We start from the raw sequence: 24,209 nt of genomic DNA on the forward strand, positions 1-24,209 counted from the left end.
TAACAAGAAATATACCACCAAAAAATTATATATGGAAAGTTTGGGTTATGAGTTACCTTTTTGTTGAACACCTTAAAACTGCCTGGCATCAATCCCTATTTTGTATAATTTATCGTTCCTTTTGGCATTCCTTTAATTATGTGATATTGCTTCTCATTCATCATTCTTGTTATCGCGTTAAACATTTGAGGACAATTATCTAACCCTTTATTCATGGTGGATTAATCCTTTGAGAATGATTGATCAACCCTTTTGATTGATTATTTTTATCATTTGAGGACGATGTAGTAACTCTTTGAGGATGATGGTTTGCCCTTTCATCCTCAAAGGTTTAAGATAATTAAAAGAAGTTATGAACCAATGTTTAACCAATTTCTCGTTTAAACATAGATTTTCACGACCGTGTGAACGCTTGCACGAAAGTTGGTCGTTTGAATGGCTGATCCAAATTATGAGTTAACATGCGCACCCATGTACTATATGCTGTACACGTACACGAGCATATATACTGTATATATATATATATATATATATATATATATATATATATATATATATATATATATATATATATATATATATATATATATATATATATATATATATATATATATATATATATATATATATATATATATATATATATATTTCGGAAATATGCTGATTCATTAACCTTGGAGAATTTAATTACATTTTTCATACTAATTACTCGCCAACTATGAGATTCCAAAGTGTGATTTGGGTGTTATGTGTTATTATGTAAGTACTTAAATAGTTAAACCCATTAAATTTCAATTCTGTAAAAAAGTATATTTTCGGCAAAAAATTACTAAAGGTAAAGGCTTACCTTTTCGACAATTTTGGCCCAAAAGTTAGATTTTGTTGAAAATCACATTATAAGTACTCCAGAGCATGCTGATTTCAAATATATAGTCCACGATTCAATTGCAGGGTAATTAGTGGCTGTAATGACCTTTGGAGAATTTAATTTAATTTTTCATTGCTAATTACTCGCCAACTATGAGTTTCCGAAGTGCGATTTTGGTGTTAATGTGTTATTCTGTAAGTACTGTATTAGTTAAACCCCTTATTCGAAATTCCGAAAAATTAAAACCTCTGAAAACTAAGTATTTCTGTGAGCAAACTTTTTTTTTTTTTAACAGGGATCAACCCACCCAGGTACAGATCACTGACCCTATATCAGAGGCCTGGGGCGAAAATAAATAAATAAATAAATAAATATATATATATATATATATATATATATATATATATATATATATATATATATATATATATATATATATATATATATATATATATATATATATATATATATATATATATATACATACATACATACATACATACATACATACATACATACATACATACATACATACATACATACATACATACATACATACATACATACATACATACATACATACATACATACATACATACATACATACATACATACATACATACATACATACATACATACATACATACATACATACATACATACATACATACATACATACATACATACATACATACATACATACATACATACATACATACATACATACATACATACATACATACATACATACATACATACATACATACATACATACATACATACATACATATATATATATATATATATATATATATATATATATATATATATATATATATATATATATAATAAGGTGGCAAAATAAACAACAGTTGCTTGTAAGAAGTATCTTTATTATTTGGAACTTAATCATTACATTTAAATATCAACAGTAAAAATAAATTTTCAAAATAATCAGAGCAGGCGACTGAGATGAGCCAACGGGGAAGGGGCAGGCTTGGTTGGGTAAGTGTATAAAAACTAAACATATCAACTCGAAACCCCAAATGACTATTTCAACCATATTTATCCTGAAGCAATGTACACCGGGCAAAACACTTTGTAATTTATAGTGTATGTGGGCGCCTATCACATCACAAGCGTCTACCCGGAACTAAAGTCGATAGAAGAGCTATGATAAGCACCTCAAGCACTTCACCCAAATGATCACATACCTGAGTTTCACCTGCCTAGGGCAGCCTCACCTGGCAGTTCATAATTATGTTGTTCTTCCCATGATTGACATATTTATGAATTTTATCTCGTTGACGTGTTGGCATAAACACTTTGGAATCATGGAAAAATGAATACCTATGAAATTATCCAATTATATACCTAGAGATCACCCAATACTCCCCATATCACTATGAATATCTGATGAAGACTTGATATTCTGTACATTACTCCCATCCTTTCCCCAATATTCATCTATATTACACAAGGAACCTCTCTGAGTTATACTGCAAACTAATTCGATGATTAAAAAGGAAAATCTGTGCCTACTCTCCATTTGTAGCTTTGAGGATGTGAAACAAATACTCTATCCACTTGATTATCTTTGTCCCTATGCACTTGTCGTAGCCCCACCTGTGGGCTGGCTCGCCAACTCACTGACCACCGTACCTGCCCCTCGCCCCACCAGGCCCGCTGCGCTGGGCATTGCACCGGTATCGTCGTTTACATCATAGGATCCTATAAAAATGTACAACTTGCCATCAAAAATACACTTTTCATCTGAAGGTACCTCGACTGAACACTATTTTGAAGACTGACAATGGCAAGCAAGTTTACAAGAGCCATCTGGTATAATACTCTTCCTATATTTACAGGCAACAACAAAATTTATATTATAAAATAAAGACAATAGTAAGGCTTGAATAAACAACTGTATGGCGATATATCAACAACTTCACCTGCCTACCTAGGACAAAATAAACAGCATGAGACTACATCTATGTACTCTGTCGGACTGGCTGATGGTACTTGACCAAACACACACACAATATGGGCGGTGTCTTTGCGAGAGTCCACCGATGTAACATACAGACTGAAGGCAACTTCAAAAATACACTTGCATTGAATACTTCCTGCCAACGAGAACCGGTTACGAGTCCCCCGTCACTAGCATGAATTTACACCTGGTAATGACCAAGACTTTTGTCACTGACCAGGTGTAGAGGAACGAGTGCACAACAAACGATGACTGAGGAGGACTGGTAGTTACCTGGGGCACGTGGCAGTACACATGATAATGAGAGGACCAGGTGACCGCACAATGACTAGCACACGCCAGCGCAGTGGTTGGGGTGGGTCACCTTGCCAGAGAGTCCAGTGCTGCAGTTAGCGCCACCGCCCGGGTGGTCCTCGTCACTTACACCTCACCACATACCTGTACACTAATTATGCCCTTACTGTCACCTTCCAAAAATACAAGGGAATGGAAGAAAGACAATACGTCAACTTGTAATATTAACACTGCAGATCCTTGAGTAACTGAACAATGCATGTTTGAGTAATCTCGACGTTCTTGTAACATTGTCTGTAATGACATTTGACTTTCGGCACCACAACAAGTTAATACGATATATATATATATATATATATATATATATATATATATATATATATATATATATATATATATATATATATATATATATATATATATATATATATATATATATATATATATATATATATATATATATATATATATATATATATATATATAATTTGACAATAGCCAGAAGTAATTGTATTAAATATATTTTTGTATGCACCTTGCTGATAGCTTTGTCACTAAACTACGAACCATTTTTACCATTTCTACACATTGCCTCGAACATTTCTATACAACAACATTGAGAGACCTTTAGTAATATCCGTAGTAATTTAAATTACTTTTCCTGACTACAGCGAGTGCAGGACAGTTTGAAACCATTGAACCACTCAAGAGTACAATCAACAGCTGTTTAGGAATTCATTAATGATGTGCACAGCTCCCACTAGCTGTCCCTGTTGATTTCACACCTAATCTGTTCAGTGTGACACTGATGTCCCCATACCTCTCAACAATAAATACTTCCTAATTTTACTACTCCATACCAATTTTCATTTTCTGTCACCTTTGAAGAAAGGATGATAATAGCTGATCCTTTTATCTTCATATATTTGGTAAATGTGGTTAATATCCACAAACCACCTGGAGATGGGACAGGACCATCCAACTCCCAAGGGAATACCTGCTATCTCCAGGTAACCAAACCATTCTTGTCTCTAAGTAATGACACTGTCACATTTACAATCCTTCATGATCTTCATGCAAATAAGTCAGCTCTACAGCCAGTTCCATTGGCCTTATACATGTGTTCAGTCACTCTCATATTTGATTGTTGCCTTATACTGTAAGATTCATAATAATATAGAACAATGTCACTTATTTTCATGAGTTCAACATTGGCAGCTATTTAAGATTTAAGCAGATTTGAAAAAAAATTATGGTCTGCTTTCTATTGATTCAAGTTAATTGGAACCGTTGACTGGAGCAGTGAATTAAAGAATTACTGGAACTGCCACAGGATGGTGGAGATGCCAACGACTTCATGGTCTTTCATCGACAGAAGTGAGTTAGCCAGTAATTCATGAAGCAGTGGAGGTGGCACGTCGACGACGACGATGGCGTCGGTGGGAACGACGCCTCTGCTTGTTTTGTCTAGCCTGCTGTTGCTGTTCTTGCTGTTGTGGTTCATGCTGCTGATGTTCAAGTTGTTTCTGTTGCTGCTGATGTTCAAGTTGTTTCTGCTGCTGCAACTGTTGTGGCTGTTTTTGTTTCTGGTAGGTGACAGGCACAGCAATACTGCACTCCTTGTAGTGTGCAGCTGGGGCACTTGACACCTGATGACTATCTGTGGTGGGGCTCGTTATTTGTGGGTTGAATGCTATGGGACTGGTGTCCTGGGGGTTAAATGACCAAGGAAGTGTGACTTTAGAGCTTGATGCCTCCAGGTTTGGTGCTGGTCCCGCAGACTGGAATTGATCATCAGATGACGTCCGAGGCATGTGGATGAGGGAAGTGGAGGCTGCCCATTCTGGCTGCGGGGACATGGCTACCGCATCCTCACTCTGAAGGCGAGGCTGAGACCTGTGGCATGCGGCCGGATGTCAGACCTCTGTAGAAGACTTGGGTCGGGACTTGCCACGGCGCCGAGCCAGGGCTGAGGCAGCCACAGGTCCTAGGTTGGGTGCTCGAGGAGAGTCGTTGATGGCTCTGCAACACACAACATATAAACTTGTTGATACTGGTTTTAATTTGTATTAATCCATTAATATTACATTAGAAACAAAGCCTGCGAAGAACTGTACTGAACCTTGTTATAAACGATGAGTACTGTTTTAAGGAATTGTAAGTACAGTACAGTATACAGAATAATATTTTCAATAATCCATAGTATATTTTTGCACAGAAAAGTAATAAAAGTACTGCCAGGTGAGCTACCTGTAGGTGGCGGATATGGCGCCCTTGACGAGCGAGGCATCCTGCAGCAGGAGCCTCAGGTTGGGCAGTGCCTCACGGTGCAACAGCCAAGGATGGTTAGCCACCTGAGCTGCCGTCAGACGCTGTCCAGGGTCCAGATGCAGCATCTGTGTCACCAGTTCCTGAAATGACAATACACATCATGATAATTTCCAATCAATAGATTCAACACTTTTTCTTATATTTAGGTATCATAAGAAAACGAAAGATTTTGTTCTGCAACACAGATCCTGAAGACTAATAACTTGCATGCACACACAAATAGACAAGCTTCAAAAGGATCACTTTTGAAGATATCAGATCATGACCATTCAAATAAAAACAATATTTTTTAACAGGAAACTTTTCAGCCAACAAGAAACCTGTATTGTGTGAGTAAACAAAGAAGGAACCTGGTGGCATATCTTAAAATTGTTAGGCCAGACTGTGGTTTAGGAAAATTATGGCGCACCGCATCTTGCCAGGAAACTAACAAATGCCGTCAGACGAGTATTGTACCAATACAGTCCTATGATATGACTCAACACCCATTTCACTCTCACATTGCAGATCTCTGTTCATTCTATCTTTATGGCAGTAACAAATTTATGGTAGATGTGTTATATGACACACCTTTTATTTTTCGTCACACACACACTTGGTTACCCTTTGTGCCCTTAAACTCAATAACTGACCTGATCAAAAAATTAAAAATACTGTCGATAAAACCAATCAAGATAGTGATACACGAAACTTTCCAAAATACCATATTTGTCAACAGTTAGATGTGCTACTTATGTCAGTAAAAGTAAATATACACCCTGCAATTTATATAAGCAGAAGCTAATAAGAAATAACAGCTTTATATATACTTTTTTGCCTGCACAAATTCATTAAAGAAATAAGGTTTAACATCAACCAGTCACAACTATATGTTTGTCTCTCAAAATAATAAGATGGAGTGGCAGGATAGATTAGACATCAAGTACGATAAATTTTTCTTCAAGCCAGTGATTCCTAGACAAATTTTCAGGGTGCATATTATTTGCATGCTGGTACTGAGCTTTTGTTACAGTAAACTACCCTGTACAGTACTTGTTATGTGGTGACGGCTGATCAAGAACTGGTCAGTGATATTTAAATAGGCATTAGTGGTGATAAAAAGTTGCAACATTCAGTTCTAGAGTTTGTGGTGGTGAATTATAGTGACAAGTGTGGTCTATATGGGGGAAAGAAAATAAGTGTGAAATATTGTTAGTAGTGAGCATCGAGCATCTGCTATTATTGTGAAGAAGAGTATGTATGATGTGAGCTGTGTGTTGAATGGGAGGCCCGCCCACACAGGCAGCAGTAGTTTGGGTGGGCGGAGAAAGCGGCACTCAGCATACAGAGCAGCACATCAAAATGGTAACCAGAGGGTGTGGCCAAGGGCTGAGGAGAAGGAGGGGGGGGGGGGGGGATGGGGACACCAGCTGTGTGGAACGAATTCACTTCATTCATCCCAACCACACTATTAAGTACTGCAGTAACCTCTTGCCATTTTCTGTTGACAAGTTCATTAAGTACGGTACATTTAATCTTAACCTTCCTATCTTTTTGACAATTTTTATTATTGTTCATGTTAAAGGACTAAAATTACAACCCCATAACTGTATATAGGAAAACAATGTTACTTTAATATACGAAGATATACAGTATATTGTACTGTATAAAGAAAATAAACATATCAAGGATTCATAGGTTTTATATGGATAGGTTAAGACGAACTGTGGCAACAAATGAAACTGAAAATACAAATACATACTATATACATAACAAACATGTGTTACTGTTAAAAAAAATACTATAATTGGTGATCCTCTTACATTTCAATCCTCTTTACATAATTCGAGTCCAGAACATCTCAAATAAAATTTAACACTAATTGAGCTTGTTACGATGCACATACAGGACACTACACAATTACCAAGTTAAAAATTACATGATAATTTTTTCTATGCTTCATCCAACTCCTACCACTGTAACCTGTTATTAACTGTGATTGTACTCAAGCCCTGGGAATAACAACAGCCGGAGAGGCCAGAATACTGTGACCTTTAACAACTTCCACACGGATCATTTCCCTGAACCTGACAAAAGTGGGTTACCAACCGAAACCTTTCAGGTGAATAGGCCCAAGCAGAAGGGGCAGCCGTTAGCTCTTTCCCGAAACTTCCGTTTGACTGTCCCTTCCTCTCCAGGTAATGGTCCTCGGCTACCCTCTCACTCAATCCTGATTCTATACCAAAATCAACTTTTTTCCCCTCTTACAACAGACTATCTGTCTTTAAGGACTTTTCCAGTTTAAAGTCTACCAATATATGTAACTTGTGTCAACTTAACACTGGCTAGCTGGCATCTTCTGGCTTTCGGATATAAGCTCCTTTAGAGACTGACCTTATCATAACGACTCTAGTGGAGTCCCTGTGGTAATTACAATTACCCCGCTACATGTGGATGACACAGCCCTGATGACACATCCTGATCCGTGATTTCCGACTTCGAACTAAACAGGTATTGTTGTCCTATGTATGATTGGTGCAGCCCTGTGACTTAAGCGTAGCAAATGAATCGGATGTGGTGAGACATACTGTGCATCACCGGTAGATAGGTGGTGATGTAAGTGGGAGGACGATACAGTTGGAAGAGACAGGTCAATACCGTAATGTTATTTGAGAACTGTGACAAAACAGGTGAAGAAAATGATAATTGTGCCACATGACAGATTAAGAATACCGGAGGCCAAGTCGTAAGTTTCAAATGTCAACAAGTATGATTATAAGCATTCCAGTAATAATGTGGTAAGACGACGAGTGCATGGTGGGGGTGTGGAGGGGTGCACAGTGGAGCACAGGGGGGTGTGGGAGGGTGCACAGTGGGGGTGTGGAGTGGGGTGGGGCACAGGGGGTGTGGGACAGAGGGTGCACAGGGGGGTGAGAGGGGCACAGTGGGGTGTGGGGGCACAGGGGGGGTGTGGGAGTGGGGTGTGCACAGGGGGGTGTGGAGGGCACAGTGGGGTGGGAGGGGTGCACAGTGGGGGTGTGGAGGGTGCACAGTGGGGGTGTGGAGGGGTGCATTGTGGAGGGCACAGTGTGGGGGGTGGGGTGGGAGGGGTGCACAGTGGGGTGTGTAGGGGGCACAGTGGGGGGGAGTGGGGGTGTAGGGGCACAGTGGGGTGTGGAGGGGTGCACAGTGGGGGTGTGGAGGGGTGCACAGTGGGGGGGTGGAGGGGTGCAGTGGGGTGTGAGGGTGCAGTGGGGTGTGGAGGGGTGCACAGTGGGGGTGTGGGAGGGGTGCACAGTGGGGGTAGGGGCACAGGGGTGTGGAGGGGCACAGTGGGGGTGAGGTGCACAGTGGGGTGTGGGGGCACAGTGGGGTAGGGGTGCACAGTGGGGTGTGGAGGGTGCACAGTGGGGGTGGGGGGGCACAGTGGGGGTGTGGAGGGTGCACAGTGGGGGTGTGGAGGGGTGCACAGTGGGGTGTGGGGTGCAGTGGGGGTGTGGAGGGGTGCACAGTGGGGTGTGGGGGGCACAGTGGGGGTGTGGAGGTGCACAGTGGGGGGGTGTGGGGGGCACAGTGTAGAGGGTGTGGAGGGGTGCACAGTGGGGTGTGGAGGGGGTGTGGGGTGTGGAGGGTGCACAGTGGGGGTGTGGAGGGCACAGTGGGGGTGTGGGGGCACAGTGGGGGGTGGAGGGGGGGGTGTGAGGGGTGCACAGTGGGGGTGTGGAGGTGCACAGTGGGGGTGTAGAGGGCACAGTGGGGGTGTGGAGGGGTGCACAGTGGGGGTGTGGAGGGTGCACAGTGGGGTGTGGAGGGGTCAGGTGGGGGGGGGGGGTGCACAGTGGGGGTGTGGGGGGCACAGGGGGGGGGTGTGGGACAGTGGGGGTGTGGAGGGTGCACAGGGGGGTGTACACAGTGGGGGTGTGGAGGGTGCACAGTGGGGTGTGGGGGCACAGGGGTGTGGGGGGCTGTGGGGGTGTGGGGGCAGTGGGGGTGGAGGGGCGCACAGTGGGGGTGTGGAGGGGGCACAGTGGGGGTGTGGGCACAGTGGGTGTGGGGGCACAGTGGGGTGTGGGGGCACAGTGGGGGTGGAGGGGTGCACAGTGGGGGTGTGGGACAGTGGGGGTGTGGGGCACAGTGGGGTGCACAGTGGGGGTGTGGAGGGTGCACAGTGGAGGGACAGTGGGGTGTGTGCACAGGGGAGGGGTGCACAGGGGGTGGAGGTGGTGGGGTGGGGGGGTGGGGAGGGGTGCACAGTGGGGGTGTGGGGAGGGGTGCACAGTGGGGGTGTGGAGGGGCACAGTGGGGGTGTGGAGGGGTGCACAGTGGGGTGTGGAGGGGTGCACAGTGGGGTGTGGAGGGTGCACAGTGGGGGTGGGAGGTGCATAATGGGGTGAGGAGGTTCACAGTGGGGGTGGGAGGTGCATGGTGGGGGGTGGGGAGGGGTGCACGGTGGGGGTGTGGAGGGGTGCACGGTGGGGTTGTGGAGGGGTGCACGGTGGGGGTGGGGAGGAGTCGAGAGTGAGGAGTAGGTCACCGAGGTGTAAGGCGGCAAGACCCTCCTGTTCTTAGCACAGTCAACCATCATCAATTTTTCACATTAAAATCAACTGTTGCTCACAATCTCACAACCAAAAGGTCAAAGATGCAGCAGCCGGCCTGTTGTTGTAGACTTGTTCCACCACCACTGCTGGACGTCACACTACCAGGGTGTAACACTGCCTGAGTCACATGGTGGTATGACTGGGTGCCACACTACTATCACACAGTATTGTTGACTTATACAGTACTCTATTTTAGTTTGTTCTAGTTAGTCCAATCACAACCCTGATGCTGACTCAAAACATATGCTACATGCACCTCACACAAAATTTTCACATAAACAGCCCCTTAATTTTCCTTCAATTTCTTTAAGGATCCAATGGCCGAATGGATGCAGAGTTCACTTCCTGTTCTATAGTTTGCTGGTTCGTATTTGGGGTTTTTCCCGTTGATCCAGCTGTGAACGGATACATGGCTTTAGTTGGAGAAGTAAAGGCGGTCGAGTGCAGCGTCGATAACATCACCACCTTGTGTACAGAACCTCAGTATTAAATATGCTGTATCCGCACTATCGGTATGGGTCCTATCCCCCCGCTTTCCATTTTATTTTCATTTACTTTACCGTTTAAAGAATTACATTGTTTATGATCAACAATACCAGAAAGCAGGCAGATACATCACTCAAAGAATATGAGGGGAACATGACATGATACAAGACATGATAAAATTGAACGAGGAGGATGGAGCACAAATGGGCAGAGACTGATAAAAGCTAAATGTAGTGTGGGTTAAAATGAACAAGGAATAAATGGGCAGAATGATTTGGGACGAGGGGAATGGGTGAGCAAGAGGCAAACAAAACTGGGTAAAAGTGTTGTGTGAATGTATGCTGGGTGTAATGTATAGGTAAAGTGTACAGGTGAGGAAGACATGTAGGCCAGTTAGTCTTCCACGTGGTTTTATATTGCAAATCACAAAATTACTTAAGTCCACGCCGCCAACATGTTTTAAACCACAGGTAGATGACCAAATCTTGCAATGACCATAAAATTTCACCACACACACAAAGAACAGCGTGCAGAGGAAGGTGTTAGCTCTCTCCCCATTGCCTCACCTCGGCGGCCCACATACACACACATCTCTTTACCAAGGAAATTAGCATACAAAGATACCGTAAAGGGGCTCGGCGGCCTCACCCATCATGGAGACATAAACAAGTCGGGACCACCCCTTAACACTGCTAACCTCCCCACTACACTGCATAACCACTATTTTGGCTCCACTCCCCTCTCAAGGTATGCACCTTCATTACCCTCACACGGCATCTCCACCCGCTTCAGGGATGTATGCTTTGATAAAAATAGTTCCAGTCTTCTCTTTTTACCTCCTAATGATATCCGGGAATAGGAAAATACAAAATAAAGATACGTTTATAGATCTCATCACCATCACATTAAACGAAAATTATAAACACGGGGAAAATTTCCAATAAAACCCCCGGCAAGTACCAATACCTAGTGAAACCCGGCGGGAGGTTACCGTGGAGTTTAACGGCTCACCTCTACTATTCCACCAGGGGTAAAAATTGGGGCAAGGTAGTGGGGTGGTAGGGAGTAAAACAGGGCATGGAGGTCCGGTGCCTGAGGGCAGCCTAAAGGTAGTGGCACGCTTCACAATGAATGTGGCCATTATGTTGGTCGGGGTGGAGGGTTCTTCTTGTCTTGCTGGCACTCGAACTTGCTGATTCTGCTTCTATTGTTACTCTGGACCAATGGTGATTATTTTGCTGTGGACCATTGGTGGCTGTGTTAGTGTTACTGAAGACACGCAGAATTATAATCTGAACTGTTACTGTGGACTAATGGTGATTGTATTGTTAGTGTTACCATGGACCATTGCGAATCATGTGTTATTGTATGTATGTATGTATGTATGTATGTATGTATATATATATATATATATATATATATATATATATATATATATATCTATCTATCAATAATTATATTATATATATATATATATATATATATATATATATATATATATATAATTTTTAGTCCATATAACAGCGGACTTTGAACATATAATCAACGACCTCACCAGCAGAATCGAAACCCTCGACCTACTGGGTGTGACTAGGAACAACACCGGCTAGGCAAGGACACTAAAAGCAGTTCTAGACTCTGTTATATTTCACACAAAGCCTGTTCATCAGCTGATGGCGCCGTGAACCTCATTGGAAACTGCCGTGCCTCTTATGTGGTGTCAGTAGCATTTACCGAATCCAGCTGGTATGAAACAGTACAATATATCTTCATTTTTGTCCATATAACACGCGGACTTTGAACATATAATCAACGACCTCACCAGCAGGAATCAAACCTCGACCTACTGGGTGTGACTAGGGAACGCCCAGCTGAGCCACAAGGACACAAAAGCAGTTCTAGACTCTGTTATATTTCACACAAGCCTGTTCATCGAGCTGATGGGCCGTGAACCTCGTTGGAAACTTGCCTTATGTGGTGTCAGTAGCATTTTACGAATCCAGCTAGTATGAGCAGAACATATATATACTTCATTTTAGTCCATATAACACGGGACTTTGAACATATAATCAACGACCTCACCAGCAAAATCGAACCCTCGACCTACTGGGTGTGACTGAGAACGCAACCAGCTAGCCACAAGGACACTAAAGCAGTTCTAGACTCTGTTATATTTCACACAAAACTGTTCATCGAGCTGATGGCGCCGTGAACCCATTGGGAAACTGCCCGGCTCTTATTGTGTCAGTAGCATCGAAAGCTGAAACGAGGTATATATATATCATTTTAGTCCATATAACACCGGGACTTTGAACATATAATCAACGACCTCACCAGCAAGAATCAAACCCTCGACCTACAGAGTCTAGAACTTTTAGTGTCCTTGTATGGCAGCTGTATTCATATATATATATATATATATATATATATATATATATATATATATATATATATATATATATATATATATATATATATATGATTGCCAGGCGTGTGGTAGGAAAGAACGAGTGGTGGGAGGAGGTGAGGTGGGAGGGGGAGTGGTGGGAAGAAAGGGGCGAGTGTGGGAAGAAAGGGGCGAGTGGTGGGAAGAACGAGTGGTGGGAAGAAAGGGGCGGGTGGGTGGGAAGGGAGTGGTGGGAAGGGGCGAGTGGTGGGGAGAAAAGGGCAGGTGGTGGGGAGAAAGGGGCGAGTGGTGGGGAGAAAGGGGCGAGTGGTGGAGAGAGTAGTGGCGGGCGTCACGCTCACCTTGGCAGCAGGGGACACGGACACCCAGTTGCCGGAGTCCAGACTGAACTTGCCCTCTCCGATACGCTGAAGGATATCCTCAGGGGTGTCGTTAGGGCCCTGGGCGAACGGCGTCTGCCTGTAAAACCACAAGATACATCTGGTCAGGTTTATGTGTTATTTATATAAATGTTTGCTGCTGGACACTTTTCTGTAGCAAATTGCTTTGATTACGTAGGCATTACATACACCAGCAGACTTCACAGGTGGTAAAAATAGGAGTTTTGAGAGAACATATATGTGTATGTTGGAAAATAATTCATACTGCACCTCTGTCGATATTATTAAGGGATCTACACATAAGGTACCATCAACACATTATGGTGAAAAATGTATGTCTTCGCCTATAAAGGACATTTACTAATGGCCAACATAGTCATAATAAGATAAAAATATATGGATTGCATTTGAAGAAGACACGTTGTTAGGCTTTTGTATCTCTCTGGGGACCCATTTTTATTTCATTCATCCATCCAGGTCTCTTCCACTGCCCCTTGTACCCTCAACTTTGCCCATTAACAGTAGTTGTTATCCTCCCATCCCTAATTATATGAGCAAAGTATCTAATTTTTCTTTTTCTGTACATTTCAAGTATTTCTCTTTAAGTTTTTGCTCATGTTAGAACTTCTTCATTTGTTTTCCTGTCAGTGTAGCTTATTCTTAGCATTCGTCTATAGCACCACATCTCAAAGGGGCTCCAACCTCTTTCTGGTGTTTGCTGAAAGTGTGCTTCTGACCCATATATCAGTCCTTGCCATATAAAGCATTTCAGTAACACCTCAAATTGAAGTTAGTGTCACTGTTTATTAAGTCCTTTAGATTGTTAAATTCTGTTTTTGCTTGACCTATTTTGTTTTGATTTCTTTTCGTACATCTACCATCACACCTATGTTGGTGAGCACTTCCCACCAGAAGATTTTGCTTAAGTAGCAGTCAACAAAGTGAAACACTGGGATTAACCAGATTTATTACAAATGAATTTAAGTCATCATCAACTGCGCTCAGTTTCAGTACCAATCCAGACTAAATGATTGACTCAGATAACAATTTGACCAGTCCTCTCTGACCCACCTTGTGACAAATTCTCGAGGCAGTTGTTGAGTGTTCAGATGTGCTGAAGTGCCACCTTCTTACTGCCATTTTAATTGTTCTTTACTTTTTTTATGGATGAACATGATGAGAAGGAAGACACGCGGGTGAAGAGTAGAGGAACTATATGCTGTGTTGAGCCAATATATCCCTATGAAGTGCAGGCTTACCTACCACTCAACTTGCCAAAAATAACCTAACCAAATATATCTACCCCTTCTGAGACGCACATTTAATAAACTAACCAAATCTGGCGTAAGTGGGAGCAGGAGGAGAAAGAGGAACAAATATAATACAATAATGCCGAAAAGAAATATGTTTAATGAGTTAACTGACCGGGTGCAACATTACTTCCCCAAGGCCTTAAAAAATAATAAACAAAGCGGTGTGGCCAGGCGTTAGGATGAGGTCGCCATATCAATTTTCGAATGCCATTGCGCTAGTCATCGTACGGAAACCTATTGTCTCAAATATATGCATAATTACGTGTATGTTCACTTATGCACATGTTTAGAAATACAAGCAAACATAAAAGCGAGATCACTTCTTCGTCTTCCCCTATTGACCCGCCAGCATGGGGGTAATAATAGTGCACATTTGATGAAACTATTGTCCTCATTCCCAACAACAAGAACATAGGTAGTTTCTAATATCTACGTCACCGCCAACAGCAGCACAGGTAAGAACAACCCACGAACAGTAATCACAACTGTAACGGTGAAAACTGAAGTAACAGAACTACTAACGCTGGTTCATACATTTACAACAATCACAACAGTAGTAACACCAGTAGATAAATTCACAACGTCAGCAGGTACAGCCAGCCAGCTTGCCTCAATATCCCCCTTCCCACACAATAACTGTATAACGTAGTGACATAGGAGACGACGTTCGCCTGCCTCCGCTCAGTTTTGATCTAAGCCGCCAAAATACCTAATGAACCACAGCTATCATATAGCCATTATTTACGGCTAATCGGTACAGAGACGAGGCTCGATTACCCCCTCAGACGACTCACTAACAACGACCGAAACAGAGTCGGCTCCATACGTTTTCAAGAGCAACACGAGGTTTAGATTCTCACAGCCACGAGGTCCTGTGCCCTGGGAGAATCATCGGATCATGGTGTCACCTGGAAATAGGGCGTATATATAAAAATATATATCCATGTCCAGTGTAATAAAAGAGTTATCCCAGGAGAGCAGGAAATTACGCTAAGTAGCGGAAGGTTCCACGCCAGAATCGGAGTGAGTCACGCCAGTGAGAGAAAAGACGTAGGCAAGGCGCACGGAGACTCACTGCGCAGGAGAAAATGGTAAGGTGGACAGTCACACTAGGGGAGCCAGAAGTGGGGAGTTTTCATAGACAAAGATAACGATACAGCAAAATCATCGTGCAGCTGTGAGAACACGTTTACATAGGTAAATAACTTAATTATTTTCTCAATCGAAATTTAATTTCACTCCTTTGTAAATCCATTTAAGTACCTCCTTACAAAGTATTCAAGTTAACGATGTGCAAAAGACCTCATCAAAGGTACCGCATAGTTTATTATCCGTTTGCACTCAATATTTACGGAAGGAGTTTTAAAAAGACTGGATTTATAACACAAACGTATTAAGAAAACGTTATGCCCTAGTACAGCAAAAAGACAGAATATCGAGAAAGTTCCTCAGCAGCAGGGTCACTGCCTGCCAAAATAACACAGACAGGAAGTTGCTCCTCTGAGACGCTACAATACCGTGACACCAACGACTTCCCTCAAGTAACACACGGCCAACACGGTCACCAGACGACTACACAAGCTTGGATTTGTATCCTGTCAATATAGTGAACATGAGAAGAAAGCTCCTCTTAAAAACTTACATTTTGCAGAACTATTTTAACAAGCCCACTCAAATTCCTTCAATCTATTATGACAATTGCTGACATGCTACCTCCTCCTCACTCTGCACTCCCCCCTCTCTCCTCTTCCCATTCATCACACCACCATACCAGATCTCCTCTGACGACAATTTTGCCGATGACGATTGCAGTAGATTTAATTCTCGTTCAGTAGTCTAGATTAGATCTGAAGTAATATAAGCTGTGCTGGGCTGTATAAACTATTGTGGTGGTGGTTTGTAAAGGTACTGGATGTGATGATAAATGGTGCAGTGATAGTGGTGATAAATGGTATGGTGATGGTGCTAGTGGTATGAAGGATGGAGAAGATGGCAGAATGGTGATGTGGTGCGGTGGTGTCCATACCTTGGCTGATGTTCAACCTCACACAAACGAAGCCAATTATTCTCTGCTTACCAGGTCAACTTGTAGTTATGTCACAGCTCAGCCATACCCGTCTTACAACAACCCACTCGACTATATCTGAAACCTCACGACGCCAGTACCGTCCTTAGAATTTGTATACATGATAGCGAGTTGGAAAAGCTAGGACAGGAATAGTTACGTAACATTCATAGTGGAGTGAGAGGATGGAGAGGGGTGATGTAAGGAAGTTGGAAAGGAAATTATGTGGAGAATCTCAGAAAAAGGAAGAAACTGTTGATTAAGTGAGTGTTTTTTCCAATTAGGTCAAAGTTTCCCTCCAACTATCATGACAACACATAACTCAAAAACACCATCCATGACAAAGCCTATATAACCCCTTCACTCTAACAAGCTCCATCTAAATACAAAGAAATGAACTTCAACAGTAATCAGGTCAAGACTTTATAATTATTTCTCCTGTATTCAGCATTCGCCTGCACGACCACAACCTGGCTTTCCATAATGCAAAACTAATCACGATCAAACCCTAACCAGACTTGTGTTATTTTTATTTTTTAAGTTTGTTATTCATGTCTAACACGAACACCATGATATAATGTTACTCCCAAAAAGGAGTTACTTCTATTACAACAACACAACACAGCACAGTACAGTACAGCACAGCACAGCACAACACAACACACTACGTCTATCATGGCCTCCCATCAGTCCTGGAGGAGGAGAACCCTTCCCACAGGTGCCAGACAAGGCGGGTCCCTGGCGTCATCCTTCGTCTTCCCTGACAGCCTCAGGTCCTCGCTGATCCCATAAAGGACAGGCTGAGCTAAAATTGTTTTTCTAAGCGAGGCGGGGAACCTGACAGGTGTGGGACCCTCGAGGCGCTCCTTCCCCTCATCCCTCGCATAACACCCTTTCCCCACCGCCTCCTGATGACGTCACGGTGCTGCAGACAGGTACGGTGGTAGATGGGGTGAGATGGTGATGGTGGGTGGTGTTAGATGGTGATGGTGGGTGGTGTTAGATGGTGATGGTGGGTGGTGTTAGATGGTGATGGTGGGTGGTGTTAGATGGTGATGGTGGGTGGTGTTAGATGGTGATGGTGGGTGGTGTTAGATGGTGATGGTGGGTGGTGTTAGATGGTGATGGTGGGTGGTGTTAGATGGTGATGGTGGGTGGTGTTTGGATGATGGTGGGTGGTGTTAGGTGGTGATGGTGGGTGGTGTTAGATGGTGATGGTGGGTGGTGTTAGATGGTGATGGTGGGTGGTGTTAGATGGTGATGGTGGGTGATGGGCTGGTGGGTGGTGTTAGATGGTGATGGTGGGTGGTGTTAGGTGGGATGGTGGGTGGTGTTGGATGGTGGGTGGTGTTGATGGTGTGGTGGGTGGTGGTGGGTGGTTGGTGGGTGGTGTTGATGGATGGTGATGGTGTGAGGGTGGGTGGTTAGATGGTGATGGTGGGTGGTGGTGTTAGATGGTGATGGTGGTGTTGGGTGATGGTGGGTGGTGTTAGATGGTGATGGTGGGTGGGTGTTAGATGGTGATGGTGGGTGGTGTTAGATGGTGGTGGGTGGTGTTAGATGGTGATGGTGGGTGGTGTTAGATGGTGATGGTGGGTGGTGATGGGTGATGGTGGGTGGTGTTAGATGGTGATGGTGGGTGGTGTTGGGTGATGGTGGGGTGGTGGATGGTGCTGGTGGGTGATGTTGGATGGTGGGTGGTGTTGGTGATGGTGGGTGGTGTTAGGTGGTGATGGTGGGTGGTAAATGGTGACGTTGGGTGTGGATGGTCATTGGGTGGTGTTAGGTGATGGTAGGGTGGTGTTGGGATGATGGGTGGTGTTAAGATGGTTGGTGTGTTATGTTGGTGTTGGTTCGTTGGTGTTAGATGCAGGGTGGTTAGGTTGATGTTAGCACAGTGGTTGGTGTAAGGCGAGTTGGGCGGTTAGGTGATGGTGGGTGGTGTTAGGTGGTGATGGTGGGTGGTTTTAGATGGTGATGGTGGTGGTGTTAGATGGTGATGGTGGTGTTCAGATGGCGGGTGGATAGGTGATGGTGGGTTGTGTAGGTGATGGTGGGTGGTGTTAGGTGATGTTGAGTGGTGGGGAGGGTGGTTTTAGAGTTGATGGTGGTGGTGTTAGATGGTGATGGTGGGTGGTGTTAGGATGGTGGGTGGTATTAGATGGCGATGGTGGGTTAAGTAGATGCAGATGGTGGGTGGTGTTAGATGGTGATGGTGGGTGGTGTTAGATGGTGATGGTGGTGGTGTTGGGTGGTGGGTGGTGTTGGGTGGTGGGGTGGTGTTGGGTTGGGTGGTGGTGTTGGGTGGTGTTGGTGGTGTTTGGGTGGTGATGGTGGTGGGTGGTGTTAGATGGTGATGGTGCTGGGTGTTGGATGGTGCTGGTGGGTGGTGTTAGATGGCGCTTGGGGTGGTGTTGATGGTGTCTTGAATTGGTGTTAGATGGTGCTGAATTGGTGTTGGAAGATTATGCGGAATGGTGTTAGATGGTGTCGGTGGGGGTGGTGTCATGGTGGTGATGGTTGTGGTGTCTAGGTGGTGTTGGTGGTGTGGGTGGTGTTAGATTGGTGCTGCGGGTGGTGTTGGGTGGTGTCTGGGTGGTGTTGGGTGGTGTGCGGGTGGTGTTGGTGGTGTCTGGGTGGTGTTGGGTGGTGTCTGGTGGTGTTAGGTGGTGTGCGGGTGGTGTTGGGTGGTGTCTGTGGTGTTGCTGGTGGTGTCGGTGGTGTTGGGTGGTGTCTTGGGGTGTTAGATTGGTGTGTTGGTGTTAGGTGGTGTCTTGGTTGGTGTTAGATTGGTGGTCTGTTGATTGGTGTTGGTTAGTTGTGCGGGTGGTGTTTTAAATTGGTGCACGGGTGGTGTTTGGAGTGGTGTGCGGGTGGTGTTAGATTGGTGTCATGGTGGTGTTGGGTGGTGTGCTGGTGTGCTGGTGGTGTCTGCTGGTGGTGTTGGGTGGTGTGCAGGTGGTGCTGGTTGGCGGGTGGTGTTCGATGTGCGGGTGGTGTTGTTGGGTGGTGTGCGGGTGGTGTTGGTGGTGTCTTGGGTGGTGTTGGGTGGTGTCTGCGGGTGGTGTTGGGTGAGTTATGCTGGTGGTGTTGGGTGGTGTCTTGAATTGGTGTTAGATGGTGTCATGGTGGTGTTGAATTGGTGTGCTGGTGGTGTTAGGTGCGCGGGTGGTGTTGGATGGTGTGCGGGTGGTGTTGGGTGGTGCTGGTGGTGTTGGAGTGGTGCTTGAGTGGTGTTGGTTGTGTATGATTGGTGTTGGGTGGTGACGGGCGGTGTTGGGTGGTGTCTGGGTGGTGTTTAGATAGTGTCTGGTGGTGGTGTATTATGCGGGTGGTGTTGAATTGGTGCTGGGTGGTGTTCGTTGTTGTCTGCGGGTGGTGTTGAGTGAATTGTGCGGGTGGTGTTGGTTGATTGTATGGTGGTGTTGGGTGGTGTCTGATGATGGTGGTGGTGATGCGGGTGGTGTTAGATGGTGTCGTGGGTGGTGTTGGGTGGTGCTGGTGGTGCTGGGTGGTGTGCGGGTGGTGTTGGGTGGTGTCTGGTGGTGTTGGGTGGTGTCTGGTGTTAGGTGGTGCTGGTGGTGTTAGGTGGTGTGCGGGTGGTGTTGGGTGGTTGTGTGTTGGTGTTGGGGTGTGTGTGGGTGGTGTTGGGTGGTGCTGGGGTGTGTGGGTGTGGTGCGTGTGTGGGTGGTGTTAGGGGTGTGGTGGTGTTGGGGGCGTGTGTGGTGTTGGGCGTGTGGGTGGTGTTGGGCGTGTGGGTGGTGTTGGGTGTGTGTGGGTGGTTGGGGTGTGTGGGTGGTGTTGGGTTGTGTGGTGTTGGGTGTGTGGTGTTGGGGTGTGTTGGGTTGTGTGTGGGTGTTGGGTTGGGTTGGGGTGTGTGTGGGTTGGGGTTGTGTGTGGGTGGTGTTGGGGTGTGTGTGGGTGGTGTTGGGGCGTGTGGTGGTGGTGTTGGGGCGTGGTGGTGTTGGGGCGTGTGGGTGGTGTTGGGCGTGTGGGTGGTGTTGGGGCGTGTGGGTGGTGTTGAGGCGTGTGGGTGGTGTTGGGGCGTGTGGGTGGTGTTGGGGCGTGTGGGTGTTTGGGGCGTGTGTGGGTGGTGTTGGGGCGTGTGGGTGGTGTTGGGGCGTGTGGGTGGTGTTGTTGGGGCGTGTGGGTGGTGTTGGGGCGTGTGGGTGGTGTTGGGGCGTGTGGGTGGTGTTGGGGCGTGTGGGTGGTGTTGGGGCGTGTGTGGGTGGTGTTGGGGCGTGTGGGTGGTGTTGGGGCGTGTGGGTGGTGTTGGGGCGTGTGGGTGGTGTTGGGGCGTGTGGGTGGTGTTGGGGCGTGTGGGTGTGGTGTGTTGGGGCGTGTGGGTGGTGTTGGGGCGTGTGGGTGGTGTTGGGGCGTGTGGGTGGTGTTGGGGCGTGTGGGTGGTGTTGGGGCGTGTGGGTGGTGTTGGGCGTGTGGGTGGTGTTGGGGTGTGGGTGTTGGGACGTGTGGGTGGTGTTGGGGCGTGTGGGTGGTGTTGGGGCGTGTGGGTGGTGTTGGGGCGTGTGTGGGTGGTGTTGGGGCGTGTGGGTGGGGCGTGTGGGTGGTGTTGGGGCGTGTGGTGGTGTTGGGGCGTGTGGGTGGTGCTGGGGCGTGTGGGTGGTGTTGGGGCGGTGGGTGTTGGGGCGTGTGGGTGGTGTTGGGGCGTGTGGGTGGTGCTGGGGGCGTGTGGGTGGTGTTGGGACGTGTGGGTGGTGCTGGGGCGTGTGTGGGTGGTGTTGGGGTGTGTGAGTGGTGTTGGGGTGTGTGGGTGGTGTTGGGTTTTGGTGGTGTTGGGTGTGTGGGTGGTGTTGGTATTGTGGGTGGTGTTGGGGTTGGTGGGTGGGGTTTGCAGGTAGGTTGGTGGTGTTGGGTGGTGTTGGGTGGGTGGTGTTGGGTGGGGTGTGTGGGGTGTGTGGGGTGTGTTGGTTGGTGTGTGGGGTGTTGGTGGTGTGGTGGTGTTAGATTGGTTGTGTGGGTGGTGTTTGGGTTGGTTAGATTGGGGTGTGTGGGTGGTGTTGGGTGGGGTGTGGGTGGTGTTGGTTGGGGTGTGTGGGTGGTGGATTGGGTATTGTGGGTGGTGTTGGGTGGGGTTGTGGGTGGTGTTGGTTGGGGTTGTGTGGTTGGTGGTGGGTGGGGTGTGTGGGTGTTGGTGGGGTGTGTGGTGGTGTTGGTAGGATTGTGGGTGGTGTTGGGTGGGGTGTGTGGGTGGTGTTAGTGGGGTGTGTGGGTGGTGTTGGGTGGGGTGTGTGGGTGGTGTTGGGTGGGGTGTGTGGGTGGTGTTGGGTGGGGTGTGTGGGTGGTGTTGGGTGGGGTGGGTGGGGTGGTGTTGGTGGGTGGGTGGGGTGGCGTTGGGTGGGGTGGCGTTGGTGGGGTGGCGTTGGGTGGGGTGGTGTTGGGTGGGATGTTGGGTGGTGTTGGGTGGGTGTGTGTGGGGTGGTGTTGGGTGGGTGTGGGTGGGGTGTGTGGGTGGTGGGGTGTGTGGGTGGTGGTGGGTGGGTGTTGGTGGGGTGTGTGGGTGGTGTTGGGTGGGGTGTGTGGTGGTGTTGGGTGGGGTGTGGGTGGTGTTGGTGGGGTGTTGGGTGGGTGTGTGGGTGTGTGGGTGGGTGTGTGGGTGGGGTGTGTGGGTGGGGTGTGGGTGGGGTGTGTGGGTGTGTGTGGTGGTGTTGGGTGGGGTGTTGGGTGGGGTGTTGGGTGGTTGTTGGTGGTGTGTGGGTGGTGTGTGTGGGTGTGTTGGGTGGGTGTGTGTGGGGTGGTGTTTGGTGTGTGTGTGTGGGTGGTGTTGGGTCGTGTGTGTGGGTGGTGTTGGGTCGTGTGTGGTGTTGGGTGGTGGGTGGTGTTGGGTGGTGGGTGGTGTTGGGTGGTGTTTGGTGGTGTTGGGTGGTGTTGGGTGGTGGGTGGTGTTGGGTGGTGTGGGTGGTGTTGGGTGGGGTGTGTGGGTGGTGTTGGGTGGGGTGTGTGGGTTGTGTTGGGTGGGGTGTGTGGGTGGTGTTGGGTGGGGTGTGTGGTGGTGTTGGGTGGGGTGTGGTGGTGTGTGTGGGTGTGTGTGTGTGGGTGTGTGGGTGTGGGTGGGTGTGTGGTGGTGTGTGGGTGGGTGTGTGGTGGTGTGTGTGTGGTGTGTGTGGGTGGTGTTGGGTGGGGTGTGTGGGTTGTGTTGGGTGGGGTGCATGGGTGGTGTTGGGTGGGGTGTTGGGTGTTGGGTGGTGTGTGTGGGTGGTGTGTGTGGTGTGTGTGGGTGGTGTTGGGTGGGTTGTGTGGGTGGTGTTGGGTGGGTTGTGTGGGTGGTGTGTGTGTGGGTGGGGTGTGTGGGTGGTGTTGGGTGGGGTGTGTGGGTGTGTTGGTTGGGTTGTGTGTGGGTGGTGTGGGTGTGGGTGGTTGGTTGGGGTTGTTGTGGGGTTGGTGTTGGTGGCACGCTGAGCCACCATCATCATCTCCTAATCCTAAATTTGCCAAGGCATTAACAGGCTGGGCCTTGCACATTTACCGAGTAATAAGGGCCTGCTGATGAGCATTGACACGGGACATGTACAAGGCCTTATATTTCTCCTACCCCTTATCAAGGGCAGAGCACATAAGGTTCCAAGGATGAGGGCTGGTATCATATTCTTCTAACTGGTCATTGAGACGTGCAATGTTTGTGAGCATCTCAGTCAGCTGGCATGTTGTAGGCTCACCAGGCTTAATGTCATCCTCTTGTGTTGGTTGCTGTTGTTCTTGTTCTTCATTATCCTCCAACATTTCGTCAATTGTCGGTTGCTGCTGATGTTGACCAATGTTTTCTGGCAAATCGTTGACCAACGATTCTTTGCAAATCTTCAACCTGAACATCTGAAAATCCCGGTGCTGGGACTGGGAGTACTGCCTCCACTGTGTCCATTAGTGTTGCCGTCACGGACTGCTCCACTTATCTCGGAGTTAGCAAACAAAGGCTTCCATGCGTGTAGCACTGTTGCAACATTAATCTTCCGCCATGCCTCAACAATTCTGCCCACTGCACTCTTAATATTATATTTCTTCCAAAATTCACAAATTGATAACACTTCATGGTTGCGGGGTGGTGAGGTGCTAGGAGTCAGGTCATCTACCATCTCGTCCTCCTCCTCCTGGTTAGCTGGTAGAGCCTGGCCACTGTCAGAGAGTTCTGCCTCGATTTGTTTTAACTCGACTAATGAGTCTGCCTGCTGACGAAAGTCTTTATAGAGTGACTGATAGTAGAACAGTTTAACATTACTGATGAATTAGTGATCAAGTGGCTGCAGAATCGATGTGGTGTTAGGAGGAAGGAAGATAACTTGTACATTAGGGTGATGTACAATTAGAAACTTAAAGAGTGTCCAGGAGCATTATCCATCACCAGGATCACTTTGAAGATAATGTTCTTCCTCCAGTTCTGTTGGGCATCAGGAACAAAGTGCTTCTCAAACAAATCGGTGCATAAAGACGTTGTAACCCAAGCTTTCTTATTAGACGTCCAATAAACATTGAGCTGCGACAT

General features: G+C 46.5%; 2 protein-coding genes across 2 annotated transcripts; both read right to left on the reverse strand.

The window, feature by feature from the left end:
* Positions 1-1,740: 1,740 nt before the first annotated feature.
* On the reverse strand, positions 1,741-24,209 carry LOC121860810 (ribosomal protein S6 kinase alpha-2-like). Its single transcript, XM_042358198.1, has 5 exons — positions 24,069-24,209; positions 23,265-23,581; positions 13,298-13,415; positions 5,403-5,563; positions 1,741-5,174 (listed from the first exon to the last, which is right to left on the reverse strand). The coding sequence occupies exons 1-5, from the start codon at positions 24,207-24,209 to the stop codon at positions 5,069-5,071; spliced, it is 843 nt and encodes a 280-aa protein (XP_042214132.1). The 3' UTR covers positions 1,741-5,068.
* On the reverse strand, positions 4,547-5,011 carry LOC121860809 (putative uncharacterized protein DDB_G0294196). Its single transcript, XM_042358197.1, has one exon. The coding sequence runs from the start codon at positions 5,009-5,011 to the stop codon at positions 4,547-4,549; it is 465 nt and encodes a 154-aa protein (XP_042214131.1).

The sequence above is a fragment of the Homarus americanus genome, unplaced genomic scaffold (assembly GCF_018991925.1).
Source record: "Homarus americanus isolate GMGI-L3 unplaced genomic scaffold, GMGI_Hamer_2.0 scaffold23617, whole genome shotgun sequence".
NCBI lineage: Eukaryota > Metazoa > Arthropoda > Malacostraca > Decapoda > Nephropidae > Homarus > Homarus americanus.